The 27,878-nt window shown below is 47.1% G+C and overlaps 3 protein-coding genes across 4 annotated transcripts in view; 2 read left to right on the top strand and 1 right to left on the bottom strand.

Annotated features, from left to right (window-relative positions):
• The window catches only part of LOC117894579, a 92,799-nt gene that overhangs the window by 35,836 nt on the left and 29,085 nt on the right, over positions 1 to 27,878 (bottom strand). Inside the window, exons 2-3 of the mRNA XM_034801721.1 lie at positions 26,202 to 26,238; positions 11,255 to 11,315 (exon numbers count right to left, since the gene is read on the bottom strand). Coding sequence (XP_034657612.1) covers positions 11,255 to 11,257 — 3 coding nt within the window. The 5' untranslated portion in view covers positions 11,258 to 11,315; positions 26,202 to 26,238. The remainder of the gene's footprint in view (positions 1 to 11,254; positions 11,316 to 26,201; positions 26,239 to 27,878) is intronic.
• On the top strand, positions 11,517 to 12,377 carry LOC117894595 (serine protease 1-like). The gene has a single exon (XM_034801745.1). It carries the CDS (start codon positions 11,526 to 11,528, stop codon positions 12,306 to 12,308), a length of 783 nt encoding a protein of 260 aa, XP_034657636.1. The 5' UTR covers positions 11,517 to 11,525; the 3' UTR covers positions 12,309 to 12,377.
• Positions 18,081 to 27,878, top strand: part of LOC117894568 (serine protease 1-like) — a 30,167-nt gene continuing 20,369 nt past the window's right edge. The window contains exons 1-5 of one of the 2 annotated variants that reach the window (XM_034801702.1): positions 18,081 to 18,127; positions 20,202 to 20,304; positions 24,862 to 25,123; positions 25,186 to 25,520; positions 25,581 to 25,652. In XM_034801702.1, coding sequence (XP_034657593.1) covers positions 18,096 to 18,127; positions 20,202 to 20,304; positions 24,862 to 25,123; positions 25,186 to 25,520; positions 25,581 to 25,652 — 804 coding nt within the window. In that variant the 5' untranslated portion in view covers positions 18,081 to 18,095. Of the gene's footprint in view, positions 18,128 to 19,493; positions 20,042 to 20,201; positions 20,305 to 24,861; positions 25,124 to 25,185; positions 25,521 to 25,580; positions 25,653 to 27,878 lie in introns of those variants that run through there. The other variant, XM_034801701.1, reaches the window with a different exon arrangement.

Here is a 27,878-nt window from a genome sequence, read left to right as displayed (position 1 = left end):
GCCCTCGCAGTCCCTGCTGCAGTCACCGTCGCTTTCGACACTTCCGCAGCGGCGACAGGTGCTGCCTGTCAGCTGCATTCAAACCGCGAATTCCACTTCCCCTACCCCACCTCAGCTCTCAGCTTTTATCCCCTCGTTGGCCGTGTCAAGTTAATCAGCAAGCCATGGTTGCTGAGCTTTCTTCTCTTTTTTTTCGTGGTTTTCCAGCTTTTAGTCGTAGATACCCTCGAGGAGGATTTGTTGTGCTCGCACAGATGTTTGGAGAGCCGAAAATGTATTAAATTTTGATGCTAAAAGGTGTAAATATACCAGTTGAGAATGTAATTTCTTTCTGTCTGTTCGTAAGTATAAAATTTAAAATGTTTCGGATTTTCTGTTTCCTTCCCTTTTTATATGGAAGTAATCTTCCAGGGTATCTAAACCTTCGACCCACCGAAGGCAATCCTTCTATTTCCTCTTTTTTCTATTTTTGTTGGTTTTGCGCGGCCAATGGCAAAAAAAAATGCACGCCCGCCACGAAAACTTTTCATTTTCAACGAGCCCCGCATAGAAAACGGGAGCGTTAATAAGGTATAAACGAGAAGGGACGTGTGAGACGCTTCTTACGCGTCACAACTTTTATACCCGGCACTCAGTACTACATCTGCACTTTAGCGGTTATTTGTCAAATTTTACATTTTTTCTTCATCTGTCATCTACATCAACAACACTGCTCACGCCAACACGCTCCTTTAGCTCGCCACCCTCCCCTATAGACACACACTGCAGAGGCAGCGGCAGAGTCAGGGCAGAGGCAGCGGCAGAGGCAGAGGCAGTGACGTGTCAGGGGCCAGGCCATAAACAGCGCGAAGCAGAGTGTGAATGCTGCGGGACGGGGTGGGTTTGGCCACTGAAAATTTCTCCATTGTGGCTATAATAATGATCCAATTGGATCCCAATTTGGTGATCTGATAGATATGGTCATTCCCCACGGAATGGCGTTTTTAGTTTTCTGTTATCTTCAAAATTGTAGATTTGGGAGGTTTTCGCCCTTTTGCGGAGGCGGAAAGGGGCGTGGCTCATTTTTGAAATACACTGGTTTCAGTGTGAGCATACAGCAGTCTGGTGCCAAAATTTGGTGGCTCTAGCTCTTATAGTCTCTGAGAACTAGCCGACAAACAAGACGGACAGACGGACGGACGGACAGACGGACAGACGGACAGACGGACAGACAGACATGGCTCAATCGACTCGGCTATTGATGCTGATCAAGAATATATATACTTTATGGGGTCGGGAACGTTTCCTTCTGTGCGTTACATACAACCGTTATGTGCACAAATACAATATACCCTATTTACTCTTCGAGTACCGGGTATAAAAAAGGGGGAAGGCGAAACCGGAACAGCAGCTACGCGAGCGAAAGAAAAAAAGAGACAAAAGAGCGTCATAAAACTGAAGCTTGTTTGTTTTAGATGCTGCTGCTGCTGCTGCTTTTTGTGCTCCACTCTCTGGTCTCTCATTCCCGCAGTGTTAACACTTTTATTTGGCCAAGTTTGCTGCTGCTGCTGCTGCTGCTTTTGCTCTTGGCAATGACTTTGGGCCTGCCTGGCTTCTCGAGTGGCTAAAGACAACACTGGCAGGGCAATGGAGTTCCTTCTAAACGAGTATCTTGACGGCAGCTCCCAGGAGCCACCGAAGTAAGCGGCTTCCCTCTCGTCTTTCATTCAACTTCATCCACAGAAACACACACAGACATGAGGGCCTCCTGCATGTGCTATAATTCACACTCGCACACGGCGACAAGCGGTACAGCGAAAGGCTTTTAGGAGCTCTATCTTCGAGCTCTCTTTTCTCTCTCTGTCCTTTTGCTCTGGCTGCCCACCTGCTGTTTGGTTGTAGCCAGCAGCGTTGTCCCGGCATCGCGTTGACATTTTCATTCATCGTCTTGGCAACCGTAATTAAAATCGTTTTAATTTACTTTTGCCTCACACACAAACACACTCCCACACGCACACATATGGAGAGACACTCCTCCAACCCAACTTGAGGCTGAAGAGGGAAAAGAAAGTGTAGCATACTTATCAGCGCACTCCTCAGCGCCTGCCAGGGTCCTGGTTTATGTTTATCGACTTTTGTTTAGTCGCTGCTGCTCCTACTCCTGCTGCCGTTGCTGTTATTATTTCAGTCTCTGCCTGGGGGCAGTACTTCCTTCCCGTTCCGCCAGCCCCCTCCTCCTGCAGCCCGCCTTGTGCTTTGCTCATTATGTGGGCGTGCAAATTGCTGCATATTCATTTACCGTTATCTCTTTCTTGTCAAGTAAAACACACATTTTACTACAACAACAGCTGCTTCAACCGCTGCTCGTGCGCCTAGCCACGCCTCCTGCCAACTGCTTAGATGAAGAGAGAGTCGAATGGTTACCATTTTCATCATGCCCCATCCATCCCCTTCCCATCCATGCATCCCTTTCCCACGAACCATCACTGTGTTCTTAATAACATAAACTTCTTTTCTCTAAGCGCCCAAGTTGAGTTAATGAAGAATTTCCATGACGATGTCGTAGCCCGCCCAAGAGAGGCAGGAGCCGGGAGAGTCTTATATCCTTTTGGATATCACTGGCAGCCAGTCAGGATGGGGAGCAGCCACCTGCCTGGGCTCATTATATTGCCCTCTGGTTGCCAGCGCAACAGACAAGCACAAATTTTCCAGTCTCTCAACGCTTGAGTTGGCTTGAAGCGTATTAATTTTGCTCATAAAATGATTCCCGATAAGATTTGATCTGTGTTTGCTGCCTGTCCTCCCTCGGTGCCCCCACCCGAGAGTGGCTCCATAGAATTCAGTCTGCCTTTTGAAGTATCCAAAGAGATTGTGCACTTGCCAGTGTGCTGTCTTGAAGGAGGCGGAGTAGGAGTGCTTATGGGTGGGTGTGGAGTCACCTTTGTAATGAAAATTCTGCGAGTCGGGTAAGCCGCTTAAAATTGCCGAGTTATGTCTGCATATGAGTGAAATCTCAGCGGCTTAGCAAGGGGCCGCCCGATATCAAAACACTTTATTCAGTCAGCTCCCTGCCTTCCCTACGTACCAACCGACTGGCAACATTCGGGCCAAAAATAATTGTTAAATGTTGCCAGCAACATGCACACACACCACTGAGCAGTACCATGGCACAGCCTCCCCTTTGGCCATTCACACACACACACACACAAACACACGCACAAAGCATCATTGCACAGTCACATGCGTGATTTCGCTTTTGTAGGCTTGTGTCCGTGTGAGATACACCCACACACAGTGAATATTTTGGAACAGGCGCTCAGCAATTGTCAGAAGGGAGTACCAACAGCCAGCAGCAACAGCCAACAGTCGAATGGAATACGCACTTCACACACACAAATACAGAGTACCAGTACACACACACACACACTATGGATAACACAGCAGAACACACTAAAACATGCACAAAATGCACACACACACACACACACACAGAGTGCGAGAGACACAAACAAACACCACTAAACAGGCACACAAAATCGTCGTGAAAGTTGCGCAGCGCAAAATAGCGAAAAAGCCGAGCAAAGTAAGACACTTTTTTTTTGTGTCGGTTGAGGGGGAACAGGGAAAGGCACAGAGACAGAGACTGGGACAGGGGAAGCATCAAGTGGGGCTGGTTGAACGACGATGAACGAGGGCAAACACAAACGAGATAAACAAGAAAAGGAAAACAGGTTGCCGGGGTGTGGAAGCAGTCGATACCCTAACATGTGGCCAGTTTCTGAGGAAGAGTTTAAATGTGATTAATCTCTGGCTTTAAGATCTTTGAAACTGCTTTTAGTGACAGTTTAATGGTTAGCTTATCTTCTGAAACAAAGAACAGAAATACTTCGGTATGATACAGGAACATGATCCCATTTATCCATGCAAAGTGTCGACTGAACTGATGAACATCTAGCAGGAATATTTACCTACACACTCTAAGCCCCTACTTTGCTTCTACTCAAGCACATCATACCCTCTTCTAGGGTACCACAAGACACTAGAGGTAACATAAGAGCGAAGAGCAGCGAGCAGCTGGGGCTACTGCGTCAGACATTGAAACTGTTTTCATCCTCTTGTCTCTGTGTGTGTGGCTCATAAAACTGTCGCGGCCTGCAGTTGAAACCTTTCTTTGTCGCCCACTGCTCTCTGCTCTCGGCTGTTGTTAATTTTGCAGCTTTTGGCGCGCACGTATAATAAAGTTGATAAAGCCGCCGCCAGGACGAATGGCGATGCTTTGAAGATTTTGTATCTGGCAAGGCCTTAAAAGTAGACAATTATATTTTGCATATATCCCTATCCACCCACACATCCACCACACATATGTACATGCGCAGCTGTAGTATGATCCATGCAACAAAGCCGCAGACCCCCCCCCTCCCACCGTGAAAATGTAATGAAGGAACTCCTCAGCTGTCTGTCGTCTGCCTTTCAGTTAAGCCAGCAAAAAAGCGTGTCAAATAACTGGGCCACCAAGACACAGAGACATAGAGAAATGGAGACAGGGAGAGAAAGCAGCATAGAGAATAGAGCAGAATAGAGTAGGAAAGAGAGGGAGAAGGGGGGCAGAAAAGTGGCAAAGACCACATCTGGCTGCCTAAGCGTTGGCCATAAAACAAATGAGCCCTCGACATGGGTTCGTCATTTGTTAGCGGGAGATTTTAAAGCAGGCGACAAAGCAGCCGGCAACGGGACGGAAGAGAAGAGAAACGAGAGAAAGAGCAATTTATGAAAAGCTTTCGTGCAGGAGACAAATATTTTTTGGGGGAGGCATATATGGATGGCACACATAAACTATGCAGTCGAAATTTCTGGCTGATTACAACACCAAAACAATGGCATGCCATAAAGGGAGAGGCATCCCAGGGAGTAGGGCAGGCAGCAGCAAGAGCATCATAGTCTGGGGCCGTAAAATGCAAAATGTAACACAAAGTAAAAGGATTCGGGGAGCCAGGGATCCTCTGTCTGTGTGTCTGTGTCTGCCATTGCAATTTGGAGCAGGCGTTGCCTTCACCCCGTTTTTATGATCCCTGTAATTAATGCATACCTTAAGGATATATCACGAGACAGAAAAGAAAATGGCCAGAGATAAACTGAAACTTAAACTGAGCCTGAAACTGAAGTGAACTCCAAGGAGCAAAAGTCTGACCCCTGCAACTGCAACAAAAGGGAAAATCAAAGGGGAATATAGTTGGGAAAATTATGTAAAGCACAGGTCATGCCAGGTATATGCTATCTAAGAGGATATACCATGCAGAGGCCACTCTGTGACTGACATTTTAATAACTTTCTCGTGTTTATGGAATGCATTTTCTATGGGCAACATTTTTGTGCGAATATCTGAGATCTTAAACGTAAATTGCTTTGCATTTCATTGTGCGAGGACGAGTATGAGTACGAGGCCGAGTGCTAGCGAGTGCGAATGGAAATGAACAAGGCGGAGAGAGCACACAACGGGGGACGGATCCACTCGAGCTGCTGCCAAAAAGTCAACGAACAATAAGTCTTAAAGTCATGCCAGGACTACTAACTTGTCCGGACTGCCTCTTCCTATTGCTCTTCTCTCCCCCCCCTCGACTCACTGACTGACTGACTGACTTATGCACTATGCACGCAGTTGAGTTGCCAACTCTTTTCTCTCTCTCACCCGCCGGATGCCTTATGGGGCATGCTGTGCGGCAGGATGGGCTGTGCAACACAAAACAAATGTAACTACAAAATTTAACTAACATTTTTGCACTCTGACATGCAACGGGCCAGTCGTTGCACACAGCAGGAGAGGGAAGCTGCAGCAGCAGCAGCAGAAGCATGGAAAGGCTTCACAGATAGTGGGGTACAGGGTATACAGGAATAGGTGCATACTCCTTGGCACTTCTACGGTATTCCGCATTCGTTTTTGTGCTTCAGTTCTGTGTCTGTGTCTCTGTGTTTCCCTTTTTCCCTTTCCCTTGATTGCAGTTGTTGCTGTTGTCCTTCACACTTGGCTGCATCTGGGGGCACGAGTAACTTTTGTTACACTCGACACTGCAGCACGGTTTTGACTTTTTTCGCCTCGTTTGTGTGTATAAAGGGTAGCCCCTCCGGGCGTAGGGAAATGCAGCTGCAACAGAGAGACTGCAGCAGGAGCAAAGAGAAAATGCTACAACAGAGAGAGACAGACAGCGATGTAGAGATTGAGCGAATACTTTCCCTAATTCGCTTTAATGCAATGACATTAATCTATGAGTCAGAGTTCGGGCCAGAGCGCTAGCATTGCCCATTTTCCATTCACGGGTCACACCCCTTGCATTCATTTATTCGCTCGGGAACTCAGTTTGGCATTCACACGGCTCGTCGCGCTGGCACTTAAGTAATTTCAACTTGCAAACAAACACCACCAGCCCCCCGTTCCTCTCTCTCTGTCCTGGAGCCATGGCAAATGTCAAAGTAGTTGTTAACATTTCCGCTTTTTCGCACGGCTTTTCTCTGTCTTTCCGTCCTCGCCCCCCCTTCGTTTTTCTGCTTTTAGTGCGATGGCCGGGGCCGAGGCGGGGGCGAAACAAAACGAAAAGTTTGCGCTCAACCAAATTGTAAGCCACAAGGAATGCAGTCAAGTAAAGCTGCAAGCAAAAAAAGTTTCCTTCCCTCTTAAATTACAGACTTAATTATAAAACATGAATGCGGGCGGCGAGGAGAGAAGCGGAGAGACTCAGAGTCAGAGTCGGAGCCAGAGCTTGGCCAGCAGCAGCAGCAGCATCCTGCAAGTAGTTGGCATTGCAGTTGCAAGTAATTTACATAAATAACTCGACGGGAGTATTAACATGAAGGTTACAAATCGTTATGCTCTCCCCACCATCCTCCAAGCAGTCCTTACTCCCCCTCTCCCCCTCTCTGTGAGCCATAAAATGTTAAATGGCATTTAAACTGTTGACTTTTAGATAAGAACCGGGTCAAACGTGGCTTGACCTGGAAAATGTGTGTCGTGAGGATGTGGCACATTCAATTGTGACGCTGCAGCTGACTGCCTGCTGCATTAGAGTCGGGTTCTCGCTCCCTCTCTGGGGAGACTTAGTGTCGCTGCATGTTGACAAGCTTAACAACCGTCAGCTGCAACTTGCAGCGGCAACTCCTCATCGCACACACACACATGGCCCCGCTCCCTGGTGCAGCATGACTGCCGAGATTCTTGAGGTTTGAGGTTTCCCGGCTGTCTCATGTGCAACTGACATTTTTCAAACATGTTGTGGGATTTCCCCTATGCTCGCAAGGAGCAACGAGCAGTAGTGCCAGTGGATCTCCCCATTCCATCGTCAAACATTGACTTTGAGTTGTTTTGTGTTAATTTTGCAACGAGCGAAACTCTACCCACATATCCTTCAGACACAGAGGAGCGCACTCCTTCCACAGAAAAGAGAGGAGGAATCGTAGTCCTTGTCGGAGTCCTTGCCGACAATCAACTGATAACTCATCAAGTTCTCATATCCTTTCGGCTTTGCGGGAATGTGGCTTGGCATGGGTTGCGGAGTGCTGTCCAGGATGCCAGTGAAGCGTTTTTAATGTGTTTATAAATATGCTGGCCCCAGACACTCCCTCTGCCGGCAGACTGCTCCGCCATGCTCCATCTACTCCATTCTCCATTCTCCACTGTAGTTTATAAAATTCTTGTCCCTTTTTGAAGCTCTCTCTCCAAATTGACCCCTTGGAACCCGTTGTTGTTGCTCATGTGTCCTCCGGGCTACCGTGTGCCTGTGCGAGCATATCCCGGACTTCCTGGGAGGCCCCAGCCGAATGGGGAGGATTGGGTATCGTTGTTTTTGTTGGCGAAACTTGTGTCGCCTCAACGGTTGGGAGATACACAAGATACACTGGGGAGCGTTACAAGAGACGGGGAAAGAGGAGGTGCTGGGGTGCTACGGGGAGTAGGGCCAAGCGGATGCTCTGATGCGGCGGTTTATCAACAATGCCACGCCTCCTGCGGCTTATGGCTAAATGTGAAAATTAATGCAAGTTCCTGGAGGAGGCGGAGCGGAGTCGGTTTGCTGATATTGAAATTAGTCGAGATGCCACAGGAGCAGTCACTGCCGCCGCCTGTCCCTGTGCCTGTCCCTGTCCGTTCTGTCCGTCAGAGATAAGGCGTGGCCGGGCATGGCATTTAATGAAAACGTTAACCCGTACAAATTTGCATAAACGGAGGGTGGCCGGAGGGCGGAAGGAAAGCTCAGCATCAGCATCAGTGTCAGTGGCAAATATTTGAACTATGGGCTGGCATAATTGCTATTTGATTGCCGAAAGTGAAAGGTGAAGTTGTGCTCCGGGGGGTGGAACGGGGGAAAATAAATCACTTGAGGGGTTGCTTACGAAATACGAGTGGGAGTGGGAGTACAACTAAACCCTGAATTAATTTGAATGATTAAGTAAGTTGCGGTGAATAGTGAATAGTTTTTCCCTCCTCCTCCCTCGATACTTCCTATCAATGTCACAGCATCATCATCGTCCCCATCATCACAGTCAACAAACTTCTGCCATCCAATCAGCCTAAGATCTTCCCTTCCCCATTGCTGTCCCCCTTCGAACAAAGGGCTTTCCACCCACTGCGCTGCCGCCGCTGCTTATATTTTCAATTTGATGCCTAAGCCTGCTTAGGGCGAAGAGAAAAACTGAAACCATATTAGTATTTTGGCCTGTCATTTTATTGAAGCAACAAAAATGATAATTTCGTCAATAGAATGGCATTTCGGGGTTCGGTTTCGGCTACTGTGGCGCCCCTGAAACATATTCCGCAGCTTGTAAGCCCTGTGGCAACAACAAAAGCGGGCAGGAACCCTCTTCGAACCCTGGGAGGACTCCCATTGAATGCGTTTGGATTTCAATTTGTGTTTTTCGGTCAGGATTTGCACTTCCTTTGCCGCCTCCCCGCCACCCATTACCCACTTTTGTTGGTTAATAATCAAACGCATTCGTTTTCTGTGTGCTGGTGGTGGTTGTTGATGATGTAAATGTGTGTGGCGCCCGTGGCTTAAACCCCATCTGCCCCCCAGCTGGCCCCGTGCTGGTAGCTGCTTCCTGGCTATTGATACTTTGGCATTGCCCTTCGGTTATTTAACTTTTTCGTAGACATGTGATATCCCACGCCATGTGGGGGCGTCGTTTGTCCATTAGCACCCTGCGTGGCATGGAGCAAACCGCTGCTGCTTGTTTGCCAGTGTTGAGTAATTGGATTAGATTACTTCTCCAATTTTTTGTTGCGGTTTTTTTTACCTGCCACAGACCCCCGAAGCTGCTGTCAAGCCTGATTGATTGATGGATGGTTGGATCTTGCGGCATTGTCAATATGCTTTTTTTTTATCAGCCTCGTCCCTATCATTCCATCTTCCTAAGTTTATATTAAATTTCCTTTTAATGGCCCCCGCCACGCAAAAGAAAAACAACCTTCCACCGGATGTGGCAAAATGTATCAATAAATCGAAATATTGTATATATAAAATGCTGCTGCTCCCCACGTTGCTTTATCGCTTCTTTTCAGCCAAGAGCGAAGGACTGCAGACAGCGAGACTATAATAATTTTCTGCATCATATCTGCAAGGCTATTAAATTCACATAAAATTGCCAGCGGCGGCATGCGGCATGCGAGTAGTATTTTTCCCACGCACGCTAGAGTCCCTCGGGGCTGGCAGTGCCACCGAGCCGAGAGCTGCAACCAATGGAAAAATCATAAAAATTTATGATTGCAATAATCTGGCTTTTCCACGAAACTTGTTCGCTGGAGTTTCTTTCTTTTTTGTGATGCGGAAGTGCAATTGGGTTTTGTGAGGAAGCGAACGAGTAATGGCTCAGAGCCACTGACACGAAAAAATTATGAAATAAAAATAAAAACGATGAGTGACAGCCAGAGCACCGCTCGCAGCGTTGCGTATACTCAATGGATATTGTACATATATTTTAATGACACTCGTTCGGCCTTGTCCGCTTGATTGGCAACCGAAATGCAGATAGGATGGAAATTTCTAAGCGAAATGGTTATGACAAAATCGATAAACAGGCTCCTGCTCAAGGCCATGGCCAGGGACAAGTGGGAGACAGCAAGCCAGTACAACTTTTGGGCATAAACCCCAACAAAGACACAACGCAAGACTGTGGCTTATCGTGTTCCGTCCGATCTGCGTTGAGTTATCAACGATATGCTTAATTTAGTTACAACAGAAAGCCCGTTGAAACCTCTCCACCGCCCGAAAAGGGTCCCCTGGCAAGTGTAATAATTTGTTGTTATTATCTCCTGGTGGAGGCGAACCCAAAAGACAATGCCGTACACATTGGCCCAGTTCCAAGGGCGGCCAGGAGTAGGTTTCCCACTCTGCATGTGGCATTCATCTATGTGTGTGTGTTTGTCGGGGAGAGGCAACATAATGAGCGCATTACACGCCATGTGGCACTTGGGCCTATCTGCCATCCGATGTGCTCAACACTTGGCGGTTTGCCTGCGTTGAACGCATAAATTTCAAGGACATAAGACTGCCTCAGAGACTGAATGGATGGTAGGGTAGAGTAGGGGTAGGGCTTTGGTGTGGGAAATTCGAAAAACATGGCCAAAGAACATGCGAAGCGCGAAAAATAAATTGACAGCCAGAAGGTATGCAACGCTTTTTGCGCAGTCTATGACCTACATGGGCAACGCAGAGTGCGTGGGGGGGAGGAAGAGTAGGGGCTGGGGCTGCGTGTGTCAGCAGTGGGAGCGGCAGTTATTGAAGGCAAGGCCGTGCCACGTTGCCACAGAAAGATACATATGGATGTGCCACACTTTCCACTAATTATTTATGGTAGAATTTCGTTCAAGTTTCGGCTGCTTCTGTTTTCGCTTCAGTTTTAATAGAATTTTATTTTTAATACGAAAATTCAGCAGTTTATCTTCCGTTTATAATTATTCAGAAATTAAATTCAACTCGTATTCAATTATTGCCACGCCCATTATGCGTATCTCTGTGCAGTATTCCATTTGCTTAATAATGATAATGGTGATTATTTATTAAAAAAGACCGCTTGCCTCTGTATCTGACCCAGCCTGGACGGGACGGAGACGGAGGGGACGGGGAATACACACCGGTAATGTCATTAATTGCGAACGCATTCATTTTTGATGCATTCGGCTGCGAAAATCAATTAAACGTAACACAAACGGCAGCACAATGCACACACGAACGGAACGGAACAAACCTGTGCAGCCAGGCATTTAAAATAAATATTTGTATTGAAGATAACTCACCATTTGGCAGCTCGGATAAGCGCAAGCATCACTCTCTTCATTCCTTACAATCGCAGAGTTTCTGAAACCAAAAATAGCCAATAATTAAAAACGGAAAGCAATCCATTCATCACGTACACGTGATGTCATTCGCTTGTCATTGCAGCTATGCCACAATAATGGAAAGTTAGTGACAAAGAAATGTGGAATTTTAATAGATTTAGATTAGAAAAAACAATATATAAGGAGAGTGAACTCAAAGCAAACATTAAGTCAAGTTTCAACCAACAAAATGGTAATCTTGTGGTGCCTTTTGGTGGCTCAACTCTTTATTGTTGGAGAGTCGAATCAGCTGTTGCGAATTGTCAATGGAGAACAGGCCAAAGAAGGACAATTTCCATATCTGGTTGGACTTAATATCGCATCAAAAATTCCTCGACGGGGCAGTTGGTGCGGTGGCAGCATTATATCCGATGAATGGATACTCACGGCTGCTCATTGCATTAAATTGTTTCAAGGGAAGATAACCATTTACTATGGCTCTGAAAACAGGAAGATTGCAAAACTTCTAGTAGTGGAGGAAAATAACATTCATCGACACCCGAAGTTCAGGAAAATTGTTCATAACAACTACCGTCACGATATAGCCCTGATTCGCACTCCTAAAGTGAAATTCACTGACAACATTCAAAGCATTCCACTGCCATCACCCGTGGATGGCAATCGATGGACTAAGCCGGGCACGTCCGTCATTGCCGCTGGATGGGGCTCAGACGTTTTGAAAGGAGATTCTGTCGATCGTTTGAATTGGATCAAACTGGAGATCACGGATGAATCGAACTGTGAAAGAGTATACGGGAATGTGGAAGGCAAATTGTGTGTAAGCGCCGACAAGAAAAAGTCCGTCTGCAGCGGAGATTCTGGTGGACCGCTGGTGCCCGAAGATGAGAACAAACTGATTGGAATCACCTCATTTGTGTCTGCAACGGGATGTGATTCTGGCATGCCAGTCGCTTTTACGAATGTTATCGACTACCTGGACTGGATTGAGTCTGTCTCTGGTGTAAAGCCGTAGAAATTTGCTGGATTTCTTGCCTTGGCATGGCACGATTCCATCACTGAATAAATATAATGTGCATTCCAATCCCGATTTGCTTATGGCCTACCCAACCCTCGTTCGAGAAAGAAATGGCGAACGGTTATATGAAAATTGCTGCCCTGTGACGTGTGCGCAATTTCCGCTGCCAAAGGGGGGAATAGAGACGAGTGAATTGGCCGACGGGGCAAGTGCCGGCAGGCAGCAACTATGCCGGGTTCGGGGTCATTCATCCTGCAAAGTGGCGACACACCAAAGCCGTAGCCAGCGACCGGGAGGCAGAGGCAGTGGCATAGCCAAAGCGCCGGCTCCCAAATGACTAATGGGCCAAAGGGGCAAAGAAACCAGAGAGCAGGCAGAAAGGAGAAGAAAGGACTGGCCCAGGCACTGGCACTGGCCACTGGCAATATGCAAAATTCGTAATTTGCTCTGGCAGACAGGACACCCTCCAATCGCCTGCTGCCCCCCGCACCCAGTCCGGCTGGGACTCACCCCTCGGGGCAGTTGTCGCATTCACTTTGACCTGCAACGTTCGGCTATTTTTATGACCAAATGGCGTTTTATTGCCATCGACTTTTGTCGATTCCTGGTCCATATATCGCACCCATATAGAGTCCCCAAGTTTGCCAGCCTCGAATATGGGACAGGACTCTCGCCTCTCGTCTGTTGCCTGTTCCTTGTGCTCATCACCGGACTAGTGCCAAACACAGTTGACATTCTTCCCTTATTGGTGTTCATTCGGCATCCCCCTATCGATTTTCTGTTGTTTGGGGCTAACCAAATCGCCGCCTTAAGCTGCCCAAGAAACCATTCCTTCACTCCACACTCCCCTCACTCATCCATTTATCTGCGGGGGTGGCTCCACTGCCTTCGATTCCGTCGATCCTGCTGGGGGTGTGAGGCTTTGGCAAAACGTTTCAATTGATTTGAACATTTATTGCTTCTGGGTTCACGTCATGGGACACTGCCCAGACATTCAACGGAAAGGTAGTCGAATTATTTCGTTGTTGCTGCCACTGCTGCATGGGAAATAGTTTTTTTTCTTTTTTTTCCTACTCCGCTGGCTGCTGCTGCTGTTGCTTTTAAATTCCAGCCAAGGTACAGAAATCAATGGGAATTTTCTTTTCTTTATTGGCATCTTGGCAGGATCTGGTTCAGGCTTTGAATACCGCGGAGTCTAGAGCACAAGGGAATGATGTTTATGGGAGCAGTTTGGAGACTTCAAAGTCTGGGGAGCATGAGGATAAAAGCAACTGTGTATAAACCTTGATTGAAATGAAGTTCTTAAAGATATTTTGCCATAATCCCCAGCTCTTAGGTATCAAATATTCGATTGATAGCAAATTTAACGCATTTTCCTCTACTCTGTTTCTTTGGTTTTCCACTTTTTCCATTTCTGTGTCGAGCCAATTGCATAAGAATTTCCAAATCAATTCACTTTGCTTTGCATATTTGCCTTTCTTTAGTTCAATTTTTGCCTTTTTCCAGCATAAATTAAACGTTTAAATGTTTAGTTTTCCGAATCGGACATTTCGTTTGCTCTACTAAAAATAGCTGAAGAATTTCGCTGAGCAGAAATATAATCATTGTTCTGTTTATTGCTGGCAAGCATTCGCCATTCATGGCTTTAATTGCAGCCGAAGAGCGTTTGGTAAACTAATTAAAATTCTTTTTGTTTTCGCCCTGTCCCGCCGTCGCTTTGCATATTCAAATCATTAAAGAAAAATATGCACAGCAACAAAAGCAGCAATTTTTTGTAATTTGGCTCAACTCAACACCTTTTCAACGAGGGGATGGTTGCCGCTGTTGCTGTTGCTGTTTGCCTTCCATGAGAGGCGGCAACGTGTTGGCATTTGGGTTCTCGCTTCTCCTTTTTTCGAAGCTCTGTGCCCCGCAGCAAAAAACAAAAAGTAAAAAACAAGAAAAAACAATTTCAAAATTCACATAATGAACTCAAAGCCGTGTCAGAGGGTGAGAATCAGGGACAGCCATCCTTAAAGCCTGGCCAAAATGGCATGCCAGTCGGCAGTAAGCGAGAAATAATTATTTGCCGTGCTAAGCGAACATTTTTCACTCGAATTGCGTGGTGGGGCGGGGTGCGGAGTTTGCTGCGGCTCTGGCTGCGGCTGTGCTGGCCAGGAAAAGGCGTAACAGCCACAGCAAAACACAAATATGTTAAACAACTGCCTGATACCGGCAAACAAGCTAAAAAAAGAAGCAAAACAAAAAAAACATGGCAAGTAAAAGTGTTTTTCCACCGCCCAACTACCACAATTGGGCAGGGGAGGGCGGAGTTTAGGCGCCTCTCCCCCAACCCACGCTGCTGCTCTTGCGAGTAATGTTGTCATTTTGGGGCCACTTTGTGATTTACCTGGGTGCCTGCGTGTTGTTCCCATTTTGCATGGAAATTTGTTGTCTAATTTATGTGATCCTAACGCTCTTTCACGCCCAGCACAACTCTCTCTCTCTCTCTCTGTGTGTGTCCCTGTAATTTATGAAATTGCCATCAGTCCATGCTCTCACGTTCTCCTCTCCCACTCTCGTCTCTCGTCTCTGACATTATGAATGTTTTTCAATTTTATTTATGACGTAAATTGTTAATAAATGCAGCAGGCCTCAGAACGTGACTCTCCTCGACATCTTATCGTTTACTGTCGAATGATTAATGTCTGGCATAAACGAATTGCATTTTAAATAAATGATTACGTATACGCAGCGCGTGGCAGGAGGGGAGCAGGCGGATGAGTGCTAATGAAGCTGCTGGCTATTTGGCAAACAGCAAAAAATAAAAGAGAGAAAAGGAATCCCTGCTTAAAGGAGCCGCAGAAGAAGTAGGGGGAGGGAAGGCGTATGTGTGCTCGGGGAAAACTTAGTTGGCAGGAAAACTCTTTCTCGCTTGCAGCAAGAGCGGCAGCAGCAGCGGCAGCTTGATTAAAATTTCATTAACAAAGAGCGTGAAAAACTTGCGGCATACTTTAAGGCTGTGTGGCCTGTGTGTGTGAGAGAAATCTGCGGTGGCACACCAACGCACAGCCACACGCACACCGAGGCCACATGCATGTGTTGGCCATGTTGTCGGCACATAAAACGCTTTGCTTGTTTCGAGGCTGCCCGAGTTCCTCCTTTTTTTCTCTCCGACTTTTTTCGCCTGAACGCTTCGTTTGTTTGCCAACTGGCGATGGAGTCTCCGACTCTGATGCGGCTCCAGGCTCCTTCCTCCTCAAGAGGCCCTCCCCCTTAAAGCTTGTGTGTGTGTGTGTGTGTGCGGGAGTGCCTGTTAAATTGCTTGTTTATGTTTTCCCGCGTTTCCTGCCAGTCTCCCCGTGCTCCCATCCTCCCGTGCCACATGCGGCAATCACTTGAAAATTCTCATATGATTTTGATTTCTTTTAATTTGGAGAACATCCCTCCTGTCTCCTGGCTCATGTTTACTTATTTCTTCTGTGCAAATATTTTCGTTAAGGCTTCTTGATTTTTGTTATCTGGAATTGTTATTCTTTTGCTGCTCACTTGAGCAAATTGAGAATTTGCAAATATTTAATGAGTCAGCAGCAACAACATCCTGTTGCAGCCTCCATAAAACGGGTAATTATGGCCAGTGGATAGAGTGGAAAATCTTGAGCGGAGTCCATGCCCCGTGCACCTGACAGCTGCAGCTCCCTGGCTCTTGGCCGGGCAAACAATCGCCTTAACTGCATGCCATAATTATAATGCCAGCATCAGCGTTAATTCTCTCCTGCTGCCCTGCACAGAGCGAATATTCGGGACGCCTCTACGCGTATTTTTTGCTGCATAATTTCCCGCTGATTTTGGCTCGCTCTGACATCCTCTTAGCCGCGCTAATCCTTTGGCGGGCCAAACCTCACACCCCGACGGCATGTCAAGCATTTAATTACTGGCCATCAGCACGGCTTAAAACCGACTGACCCACTCCGCCCGGGCGCCCTTCTCAGTGGGGAGGGGAATCCGCTTCGTTAAAATAATATTAAGCCAGCGCAAAAGGATCAAGAATTCATCAGCAAAGGAGCTTGTCCTTTTTGCTTTTTGCCTTTTTCATATTTCTTGTTTTGCGCTTTCCCTTTTTGAAGACATTTTACACAGAATATGTTCAGATATTTTTTTGACATTTTAATGAAAATATTTTGCGCAGGCACGCAGCAATTTTTTGATGGGGGGATAGGTGAGGTAAGGGGTAAGCAACAAAAGGGGTGCGATATAATGACAAAAAAAGCAAAAGCAAAAGCAAAAAGGGATTCTAGATTTGTTTAACCAGGAGGATTCGTGCTGTCTGTCTGTCTGTTAGTCTGGGCCTCGATTGCTCTCGGTCCGCTTCCTCTTCCTCTTCCCCTTTAGTGCTGCGAATTGTCGAGAGAGTCGTTAAATTGTTTTCATTATCCTTGTAAGCCCCGCCAGCGAACCGTACCGAAGGACAGGGCCACCCGAGATAATAGCACACACTCTATCGCTCTCGCTCTCGCTCGCTCTCTGCCTCTCGCTTTCTGGCAATTAAAACCGCAATGCAAATGAGCTGTGCTTAATGCGTACAGCACTGTGTGTGTGTGCGTGTGTGTATCGTACAGTGCCTTCGAATAGTTTGCGGTCTGCTGTGGAAAAATTTAATTGCACTGCTGGGCGCCGGGGAGCCAGAGCTGCCCTTAATTTTTTTCGTTGTTCTCGTTTTGAAAAACGCTTAGGCCACGCAACCCACATGGCGAAAAAGAAATACAACAAAATTTAGAATTGGATTTGTTGTTTTGCTGTTGTTAAGGGAATTTTAGAGGGGGGTCCTCCAGTCCTATGATTTATCCATTTAGAGAGGGTTCTTCATGGGGTTTCCCCCATTTGGAGCGCTCATTTCTCCATTCAGTTGAGCAAACAATCGACACACGATGCACTCTGGACCCACCCAGGATCGCCGCCTCTCCCTCTCCTGTCGTCGTTGTCGTGTTTCCGTTTCATTTGTAATTAATTAAATTACTTCCGCTTAAACTGCGCTGCAGACACAGGAACCAGGAACCCCAGCCAGAGCCAGCAGAGCTAGAGCTAAAGCTCGAGCCAGGAACAGGTCCCAGCCCGTCGACTTCTCAATTACGTTTCAGTCATCCCACCCAGCCTTGTTTATCCTTCCCAGTCTTAGCTCCCCCTGCCACCCCCGCTGTTGCTCCTCCTGCTCCTAGACTCCTTAGACTCTGCGAAGTAATTAAGAAGACATTTCACCCGGGCATCCTTTAATCTGTGCGTTTTATTTGCGGCATGGCATCGTCTGCTTGTTTACTTCATTGCGTCTAGTCCAGCATCCACCAGACCACCGCTGGCGATGGCCTCTAGTTTAGTTTCGTGCTAGCTTTGGTCGCTCCTTGCGGACACGATGCCAGCTCTAGTTTTTCATGGTGCAATCTTGATGATTTGCTTTGGTTTTGTTTAGTGTCTGTGGCTTGGCGCCTTCTTCCGGCTTCAGCGCTGTCCACCCCCCCTTGGAGTTGCTTTCTCTCCCTCTTTAATCTGTTGCCAGTGGACTGAACTGGTTGTTATTTCGTGCCCAGCGTACGCTTGATTAGTCACCTAATGAGGTGTTGACTATGAACGTCTAATGATTGCTGTGGAATAGCAGCCCCCACACACACACACACATACGCACATCCCCTACGCAACACGCACACTTGAGCAATGCTTTGGCTTGATTTTAATTAAATCGAACTCTTCTCTTTGCAGCCCATCCTCACATCTTCTTTCATCTGTAAACGTGGCCCACTGAAGGAAGGCTCAATGAAAAGTTTGGTTGCTCCCCCCGAACCAATGTGAGTGCACCCAAAAAAACCCTACACAAATATCAGTCTAAAAATGGAAAAAACTAGCCACGAATTTGCATTGAAATTTTCCCTTTCGGTCTATCAAAAAACAAGCGAAAAAAATTGTAAAAGCAAAAATAGCTCTCGCTTTCTGCTGAAACTTTCAGTGCTTTTTCGTTGGAAATTAAATTTTAAAATTGCAAAAAGCAAACGAAAACGAAACCGAAAACATGTTCTACAAAATCGACCATATTTTTCCACTCTTTATTTACATGAAATTTGACCCGAAACGAAACGAAATTGGCAAAAAACAACACAAAAAACTCCAACAATCTCCCCGACTTCAATCTTATGCGAAAACGAAAATTGGCAACTAATTGGCGAAAATACCAACAAAACAACAACGAAATTCTGCTTTCAACTGTGTGGAAAATTGGGGAAAATTGTTGGGGCTTCTGGAATCAATAAACGCATAAAATGGAAAATGCAAAAAAAAACAAAATGCAAAAATGAATAAAACAATAATCTGGTTATTCTGTATTCCCAATCACAACAACAACAATAAAACTCTACAACAACAACAACAACAACAACTCCAACAACATCATCATTTTCATCATCATGCGAAAATCCCTGCGAAAATCCTGCTATTTATGCGCTTTATGCTGGTCTGACGTCATGGCTGTGCTGCTCATCCCTCCCCACCGCTCGAACTGCCAACCCACACCACACCCTGTGCCCACGCTCCCTCTCCTTGTCTCTCTCCCTTACTCACTCACACTTTCTATTCCTATTTATGTGCATTTTTGCGGCTTCTCCCCCAAAAATTGGTCTCGTCTTTTATGCGTTTTCATTTGCGTTTTCGCTTTCAATCGCTGCCTCGTGCCCGACCACCCACTGCATGCCTGCCACCCCTCTCTGCTATCTGCCCATTTTCATTTTGATTTTTTTGCTTTGTTTATGCTTCACGCTTTTGCATTTTTGTTTTGCTTTCCCTCTCCGCCTCATACTGTCCTTCGTTGCCAATTTCCGCTTGAATTAATTCAGTGTTTAAATCTGCGACTCCTCGTCGTTGTCCTTCGTCCTGCGTTGCCTGCAGTTTGCGGAATTGAAGCCGGCAAAGAACCCCTGCGGCTGGAGCACAGCCTCACCAGAGAACCCCACTGCCACCCACTCTAGTCAAATTTAATAAAGGCCGCCCCGAAGCCGAGTCGTTGAGAGAGCTTCGTCTGGTGGTGAGTGGTGCCGATGTCCTGTATTTTTGGGGGCGACACGCAGTGCGACAAAAGCCGCCCGCAGCGTTTTTATACCCACACATAATTCAGAGTGGGAAAACACTGCCCTGGCCCTGCCAAAAGTTAATGCCCAAAAGCAAAGTGAAGCCGCCGCAATGATAACCAACAATAATTTGGATTATGAGCAGACCAGCAGCAGCAGCAGTGGCAGCAGTGGCCGGACGAGCAACGGGGGAGCATCGACAGCCACCAGAACAGCAGCATCACTCGTAGCATCAGTGGTGGCAGCGGCAACAACCACAATGACAACAGGCAACAATCGGAATGGCAGCACCAGCAGCAGCAGCAACTCCTCCCCCACGGCCGACCATTCCAATTCCAACTCAAATTCGAATTCAAATTCAAATTCGAATTCCCACTCCAATTCAAACTCTTATTTCAATCGGTTCGACAATCGCATTGCCGCCAATTTGGCTGCTGTGCTGACGGGTGCTGGGGCCCGCTTCAGGTCCTCCTCCTGCAGCAATCGCCAGCAGCAGCAGCAGGCCAACAGCAACACTCCACGCTCCCCGATGCATGTCTCGACCATTAGCAGAGGTAAGCACGGTCTCGGACTGGCCACTCCCCCATCGCCAGTCACTCTGGGACGTCGCCGGCCACTGCAGCTCTTCACGCACGCCAATCTCAAGTGAGTAGCCCTCGAAACGCGCTTCGTGTTGTAGTTTTCCCCAAAAGCTTTAATCGCCATTCATCAGACAGACACACACACATGCAGACCAACACACTATCCTTTTGTGGCTATAAGCATGCCTGATATATGGTTCCCAAACAAATCTATAATCCCACAGCTGCAATGACAACGAGAAGGTGGCCCAAACGCCCAGCTCCGATGAGGACAACTCACCCACAGAGCTGAACAATTGCAAGCGGCTGACGGACAAGCCTCCACTGGTAAGTGGGTTGAATCTTTTGTAGGTTTAGGATTTGCTTAGCAAAATGTATTACAAATATTTCCCCCCATTATGCCATTGAGGAGATCAAACATACTCGCATTTGATGGCTTTGGCATTGGCATTGGCTTTCGGTTTTGGCTTTGGTTTCGACGTTGACTTTGATAAGGGTGCAATCACTCCCGAACGTTTATTGGTTTTTTGTGTGCCACTCCTTCAAAGTCTTTTTGGGGCCAGCGTTTCTTTTTTTCACAGCGCTTTGTTATGAATTATTGCACGGAGGAAGGAAAAAGTATTTCTTGGGCGAAGAACTTTAGACAAGTTTCGGCTACGCGCTAAGAGCTGGGCGAAAACCCTTGGGGTACTTCTTACAGACCATTTGCTGGATTGCTTGTGGATTTTTCTACGGTTACGGCTCCTCTTTGGGTGTGTGTGTGTGTGCGAGTGTGTGTCATAACACGTAGATGTCGAAGAGGCGTCCCACATCCCGAAATGTTTATCAAATGTTTCGGGCCCGGCCTGTTCTTTGTCACGTGAAGGGCGTGAGCCAAAAGTTTAGCAATGCAAAACTTTAGCCTTTAGCCCAACGTTGACGATGACTTCGACTCGTGTGGCACGTTGTTTTCATAAATTCAACGCCTTAAATATTCATACACGTATGTGTATATCTGTGTGTGAGTGTGTGAGTGAGTGTATGTAGGTGCTCGAAGAGAGACTCGGCAGCTGTGCTCAGTCGAGCATAGTCTATGCGATAAGTACGTGAGAGTTTATTCATGCTCGACTCCTGCACTCGACTCGACTTGGCTCGGCTCCTTCCCGTACTCGCACTCGCATGTTGTGGCACGCTGCGTATACGTTATGTGTTTGTCTTATTTATGGCAGCAATGCGACTCGACTCGATTGCGCATTATGGTGATTACGTCTGTAAACTAATGGCCGCAACCTAAATGTCTACAGACAGAGAACGAGTGAGAGGGAGACCCGTAACTCTACGCCGAATCAAATCAAATCAAGGCCAAGTCAAACAACCAAAGACCAGAACGCAGAAAGCAGCAACCAGAAACCGAAACGAGAACACAACACTCTCAGAAATTGAAATCGTATATCGGAAAGCATCGGGGAGCATCGTGGGGCAAGCATATTGAAAGCGAAAAGCAATCAGTTGCCTCTAATGGCAAACCATAAATATTGTCAATAGGAATGCCATGCAAAATGCTTGCCAAGGACACTGCTGCGGCTGCTGCTGCTGCTGCTGCCCGTTTTCCAGCCTGACATTTCCCATATGTCGAAAACCGAAACAAAAGACGAGCAAAAAGGGTTGCCGGCTTTCGCTTTTGGTTTCGAGTATTTTTCATATTCTTGGCGTGTATCGCCCCTTGTTTTGTCAATAAATCAATTTCGGCTATAAACATTTTTTTGCCGGCAACAGCAAATAACACGCATACGCGGCACATGGCGGGCAGGCGGAGGCACGAACCAGGAGGCATATCCTTTTGTTTTTTGCATAGTTCTTTTGCTGTTGTTGTTGTTGTTTTCCACTCTGGGGTTTCCATTTTTTGCCTTCGTTGTTTTTTCTGTGTGGTTCAGCCAACATACTGCCTGTCGCGCCCGCCCGCCCCGCCTGCTGCCTGTCAATAACATCATTCTGTTGCAGGGTGCGGCCCGATAAGCAAATTAATTTTTGCTTCCCCTTGCGGGAGGGGGGAACTGCTCTGTGAGGGGTTGTGGGGTACTCGTTATATAGAGGGGCGTGATGCTTCCCTAATTGTGCCCAACAGGCAACTTGCCTTCCTTGTCCTTGTCGTCTGCTGGCAGTGCTCCTGCTGCTGCTGCTTGGCTGGCTGATTCAATTTCAGATAAGCAAAATAAAGCAGCAGCCAACTGCTGCACATGCGACCAGAGACTGGAGCAGTGACTGCCACCAAGAGGGGACTGGGAGGGGACTGGATGTCTCCCAGTCATGAGTCAAAGACAAATGCGTTGCCACATTATGCAGTTTGCTCTGTCGCTGGCTGCCGAGTCTGAGTCGCCCGCATATCCTTGCCCCAGCTGCAGTTTACTGCAGCACTCTTCCGCTGTGTCCTCCCTCTCACTACTCACACTCTGGCCGGAAATGACGCGCTGTCTGTCATGGCTGACTCCACTTCCTCTTCCACTGATTCCCCCAACTTCCGCCTGGCGTTGATGCATCGATGCTGTTGACTCGACGCCGCTAAATGTTTGTTTAGCAACTGCAACTGCAACTCCGCTCCGACATTGAGCGACAGGCATCAGCATGCCACATGTGGCATGGCCTGGCCTGCCCTGGCCTGGCCTGGTTTGGGTCGGAGTCCATGTCGCTTCTGATCCTGACTCTCGCTCGTCACGCCTACGCCCATGTATCATGTGTGAGTGTTTTCCTGCACGGAATATTTGTGTATTTCCAGCTCAAAACCCATAAATAATATTTTGTGGGACACGCCCACACACACACACACACACACACAAAACGCCCACAAACCAGTTGGTGAATTTGATTTAAAACTGGCCACCCTTTTGCCCTCCCTCCGCACCCCGACAGAGCCCGACAGCTGAGGGATCCCTTTGGCTCCTTAGCCTTTTGCCAGGCTCCAGCGCCCAGCGCCCAGCTCCAGCTGCAGAGTTTATTAAATTTGCATAAATGTTGAGCATTTTGCGGCAAGTGTTGGTTGCTGTTGTTCTGTTTTTTTTCTGTTGGGTGGTGCTGTGAGTGGGTGCACGTGCCGCCTGCTTTTCTGGGAGGAGCACAACATCTGCCACTAATGTCCAGCTCGGTGGCAGTTCATTAAGGCAACAGGCCGTACAAGGCAATTAGTGTACATCTTGGGGAAGCCCCAAGAGCAGGCCCCACTCCTCCAAAACCCAAACCCGAAATGAGCAAAAGCCGAAAAGCAAATAGCAAATGGCCAAAAAAAAGGAGAGAGTCGCGACTTAACCTCCAAAAGTAAACACCTGGTGGAAGAACGATTCATTTCATCATCAGGCAGGCAGGTGGGGAAAATCCAAAAGAAATGAACTCCACACCCACACCGGGAATCCCCCCCACACACACACACACACACACACAGGCAAACAAGGCCGCAAATCAGTGTGCAATGCGCCGTGAAATATGCAAACAATGGCGGAGGCTTTCGCTCGTAAGCAGCAACCGCCCTCCCGCTCTTTCTCTTTCTATATAAATTATGCAGCAATGGGCAAACAATTGCTGTCAGACTCCAAGCAGGTACTACTGTACTGGGTACTGGAGGAAGTAGAATAAAGCCGCTGCCACAGCCACCAACTCATTGTCAATGTCGCCTTAAATTATGCCACACAAAACGACCCAAAGAGGGGCAGGTAAGGAGAGTGCTGGCATCTAGACTGTAGTCTAGTTTCGGGGCAGACACAAGAGCATTGTAGCAGAAGAGCCAGGCAGACTTTTTTCAAAGCCACTGACCCCGAAAACGGAGGCGAAGCACACGATGGAGGCACACGGAGGATCTCGGAAACATGCGGCGCACAAGTGCATCTGAATTATCGCCGGAGACTTTTACCCTTCCACACAGTAGGGCTACGTTTTTGGCATGAAGTTTCAGCAAAAGTTAAGGAATATTTCCTACTGCCAGCTGCTACAGAGCATCTCCTAGCCGCCTCGACTGTTTTCCACTTTGCAAAAGACCAACCAGCATTCAACACTTGCTCTACATAGTTCTCTATTCCATTCTTGTTTCATTTTTCTGCCCTCTTTTTTTTGGCTCATGCTACTGCTGATTTCTGGTCCTCGGTAGTCGCTGTCCTGCGGCACAATTCCGCCTAGCATGCCACAGCGGCCGCATCGCCAACGCCTCGACTCGCCTCGCCTCGCCATTTGCAATGCAACATTTTAGACGGTTGCAATGTGAGAGACACACCACACAATGGGTGGAACAGAGAGGGAGAGAGAGAGAGTCTCGAGTCTGCCACGAATTTATGCGCCTTTCCCTTGTGCACTTTGCACTCTTTCTTCGTTTCCTGCCACCAGCCCACCCACTCCATCGTTCAGCTGCTACTCTGCCACTTTTTTCGCTGCCTTTGTTGCCATCCCATGCCAGGCCCAGCTCCAGTAATGCCTAGTCCAAGCATCCGTTTCCTGTTTAAGTGCCACCAGCCGAAAGCCGAAAAAAAATAGAGAGAAAAGCGAAGGGAAAAACTTTCGACTGCCTTTCCTTTGCTGCCTTTCGGTGGCGCATTTTGCCAGCATTTTGTCTCGTTGCGGTTCTTGGTAATAAATTCTTTCCCTTTTTTGCCACCCGTCCGCCCACGTCTGTGGCTGCGGGGCCCACGCCCACGCTGCAGCCCCGCCCTTGACTGCATCCTTCTCCTGGCCCTGGCCTGATCCTTGTCGGCTTACAAGGTGTTTAAATTGTAGTTAATTTTGTTGCCACTTGAACGCCTTTGCCTTTGCCATTGCCTTTACCTTAGCCATCGCCATCTACATCTCCATCGTCTTTGATCTTCCTTCTTTTCGGGGGATTGCTTAAAGCTTAAAGTCAACTCTTCGATTGTCGATTTCTGTCCACAGGTCAAACGCTTAACCATGGGTCTGCTGCGTCACAACGAGGAGTCACGCCCACTGGTGGGCAACATGACGCCCCTGAGGGCTCCACTGGACAGCCAGCCGGTCTACTCGAATGGCTACATCAACGAGGACTCCTACATCGACAGCAAGTTCGGTGACTCGTGCCGGCAGTCCCTCACAGCCATCCCGATGCTGGACAATGTCAATCTGAACGACAACAACGAGTTCAACCTGAAGAAGCGATATCTGCGAGAGACGAGCAGCGGTAAGAATGGGCTACACATCGGCATATTGGGTGTTCCCTGCATCATTGACTCTCCTCTGCAGCCAACTCCAGTCCAAAGATATTTGCGAATCGCCTGCGAATGAACCAGGGCGGTGCCAGTGCCCAGCGGAGCAGCAGCCTGGCCAACACACACAGCAATGTGGGCGCCGACGAGGAGGAGGAGCTGGACCTCAAGGACGCCTGCTGGTATCAGGCGGGCATTTCCCGCGACATTGCCGTGGAGGTGCTGCAGAGCAAGAGTCCGGGCGCTTTCCTCGTGCGCAAGAGCAGCTCCAAGCCCGGTTGCTATGCCCTGACACTGCGTGTGCCATCGCCTCCTGGCCCGAAGATAGCCAACTATATCATTCTCAGATCCCCCAGGGGCTACAAAATTAAGGTAATAAGAACTAGCTGGAATCTCTCGTGGAGTTTACTCATTAAACCTTCATTCCTTTAGGGCTTTCGCAAGGAATTCTCCAGCCTAAAGGCATTGATCACTCATCATTCGGTGATGCCGGAGCTGCTGCCCGTGCCGCTGGCCATGCCGCGACCCACAAATATCTCCTCATCGCGGCGGAATCTCGACGACTTTGATACCTACGATTCGCTGCAAATGCTGCTCAAGTATCTGCGCGCCAAGAACGCAGAGACGGAGCAGCAGCAGCAGTAGCTAATGGCGGACATTGATCATCTGGTAGCACAAAATTACATTTAAGTTCTAAATTACGCGAAAGCAAAAGAATTTTGCTGGCATTCGATACCATGAATATGTGATACTCTCTACGAAAGAAAGAAAGGAAAGATAACCAGACACAAACACACAGAAACTGCAAATGAAACGCCTAGCTGATAAATGGTGAAAGTATTTCTAGTTTAGTTTAGTTACTTGATTTAAGTTTGATTGCGTTTTGAACTGTGTGAGAGAAAACAAACTAAAGCAAAGGGACAGAAAATTATATATGAATTTTATTGTAGATTTGTTTGCATTCCAAGAATTCCCAGAATTCCCCGGACTTCATTCATTGAAATGAATAATATTTGCAATTAAAAGCAGGGCATATTTTCTTCTCAAACTTACCCATAGTTTTGCTCCACTTCCAATCAGGATTTTTCAACTGCAAAAAAATTAAAAATAAATAAATAAGAAGAAAAACAAAAAACGAAAAATCTATGTTAAATGTTGTTGCTGCTTTCAATTGTTAAGCGTAAATAAAAATATATATCTAATTGAAATGCGTATTTTAAATATAAGCAAAATGCTAAATTGAAAATGGAAAATGGCAAACCCCAGGCGAAGCGATGCGAAACGAAATGTATGTAAATGGATCCCGAAAATATATGTAAATAATTCACTACCGTAACATAATTGAGTAAATAAAGTTGTTTAATTTATAATAAAAAAAAACAAAAAGAAACTGGAAAACAGCGGGAAATAACAATCAATTTCTCGTCTCCTGCCTCATTATGCAAAGTGGTCGCTAGGGCAGCTGTGTGTGGATATACATTTTCACACGTTAATTATTATTATTATTATACGGCGACACAGTTCTCCATATTTATGGCCATGGAAATTCCATAACATTAAAGTTCGCTCTTCAAATGCCATTCCGATATGAACCCCGAGCGAGCGTTTGTTCCATGGTCTAATCACCGTCATTATACGATTTTAATTTGCTAAACTTTTAATCGAAGAAAGCAGAGAAAATCAAGAGCGGAAGGAGCGGCAGGAGGGGAAGGACCGGGGCAGGAAGGATGGAGACAAATCGAAAGTCTGGCCAGCAGCGTAATCCCTTTTTTTTTTTTTTTAATTGCAGCCATTCCCAAACACACATTTTTTCCCTCCTTTTCTTTACTTCTTGTGTGTGTGTGTGTGTGTGTGTGGCGAAATCGTTATCAATGGAAAACTTTCTGGCCAGCGGCTATTTTCCGACCCCCTTCCCGTTTCTTTCTCTACTTTTGTTCAGTGTCAAAGTGTTGTCTACTTTTCTGCTTGGCTCCCTCTCTGGGGCTTCTTTTTTCTGTGGCATTTGGGTTCGGTGGAAACTTTTGCTTTGTTGCAATTATCGGCATCGCTACACACGAAGGCGTGCGTAAGCGAAATAAAAGTAAAGCGAATATAAAAAGCAAAGCCAATGCCTGCCATTTAAATAATTTGAAAATTGCCAAACGGAAGACCACCTCCCCCACCACACCACCTAGAAGCGGCATAAAGTATTCATGGGGAAAAAGTCTTGAAAAGTTTTCCCCTGCTTTTTGCACTTTATTTGTCAATTATTGCGGGACAAACAAACGGGCAGGAAAACAGCGGGGGCCGCTCGGGGGATGTCCTGTCATTCAGTTGCGATGTTTCCTGACAATTCTCCCTCTTAAATATTTAATAAGCCAAAGTGGTCGAGTGGCACAACAACAAACATCGTCAGACGTCGAAAATCAATTATACTCTGCAATGCCTACTTATCGGAGGAGCACAAATAATTCCGTGGAGGGTCGGGAGAATAATTCTTAAGTGGCTTAAGCGTTTTGTCTGTCATCTGTCGCCAAGAAAGTTTTTTAATTGAACGTTTTCAATGCGCTGATAGCGCACACAAACAGGGCCAATCGGTTGAAGGACAACGGCAGATGGAGCTCGGATTGGGTTTGGTTCCCCATTCATATTTACCCCAGAGGAGTTTTTGGCGCTCTTTTGCAAACGCTTTTCATTAGTCGCATTTCTTTGTTCTCGCCAGCAGATTGTCCGTCCGTTCGTCCCCTGGCA

Source organism: Drosophila subobscura, chromosome J (assembly GCF_008121235.1).
Source record: "Drosophila subobscura isolate 14011-0131.10 chromosome J, UCBerk_Dsub_1.0, whole genome shotgun sequence".
In the NCBI taxonomy this organism is placed as follows: Eukaryota; Metazoa; Arthropoda; class Insecta; order Diptera; family Drosophilidae; genus Drosophila; species Drosophila subobscura.
Note: the sequence above shows the minus strand (reverse complement) of the source record. Positions and strands in the feature narration are given on the sequence as shown.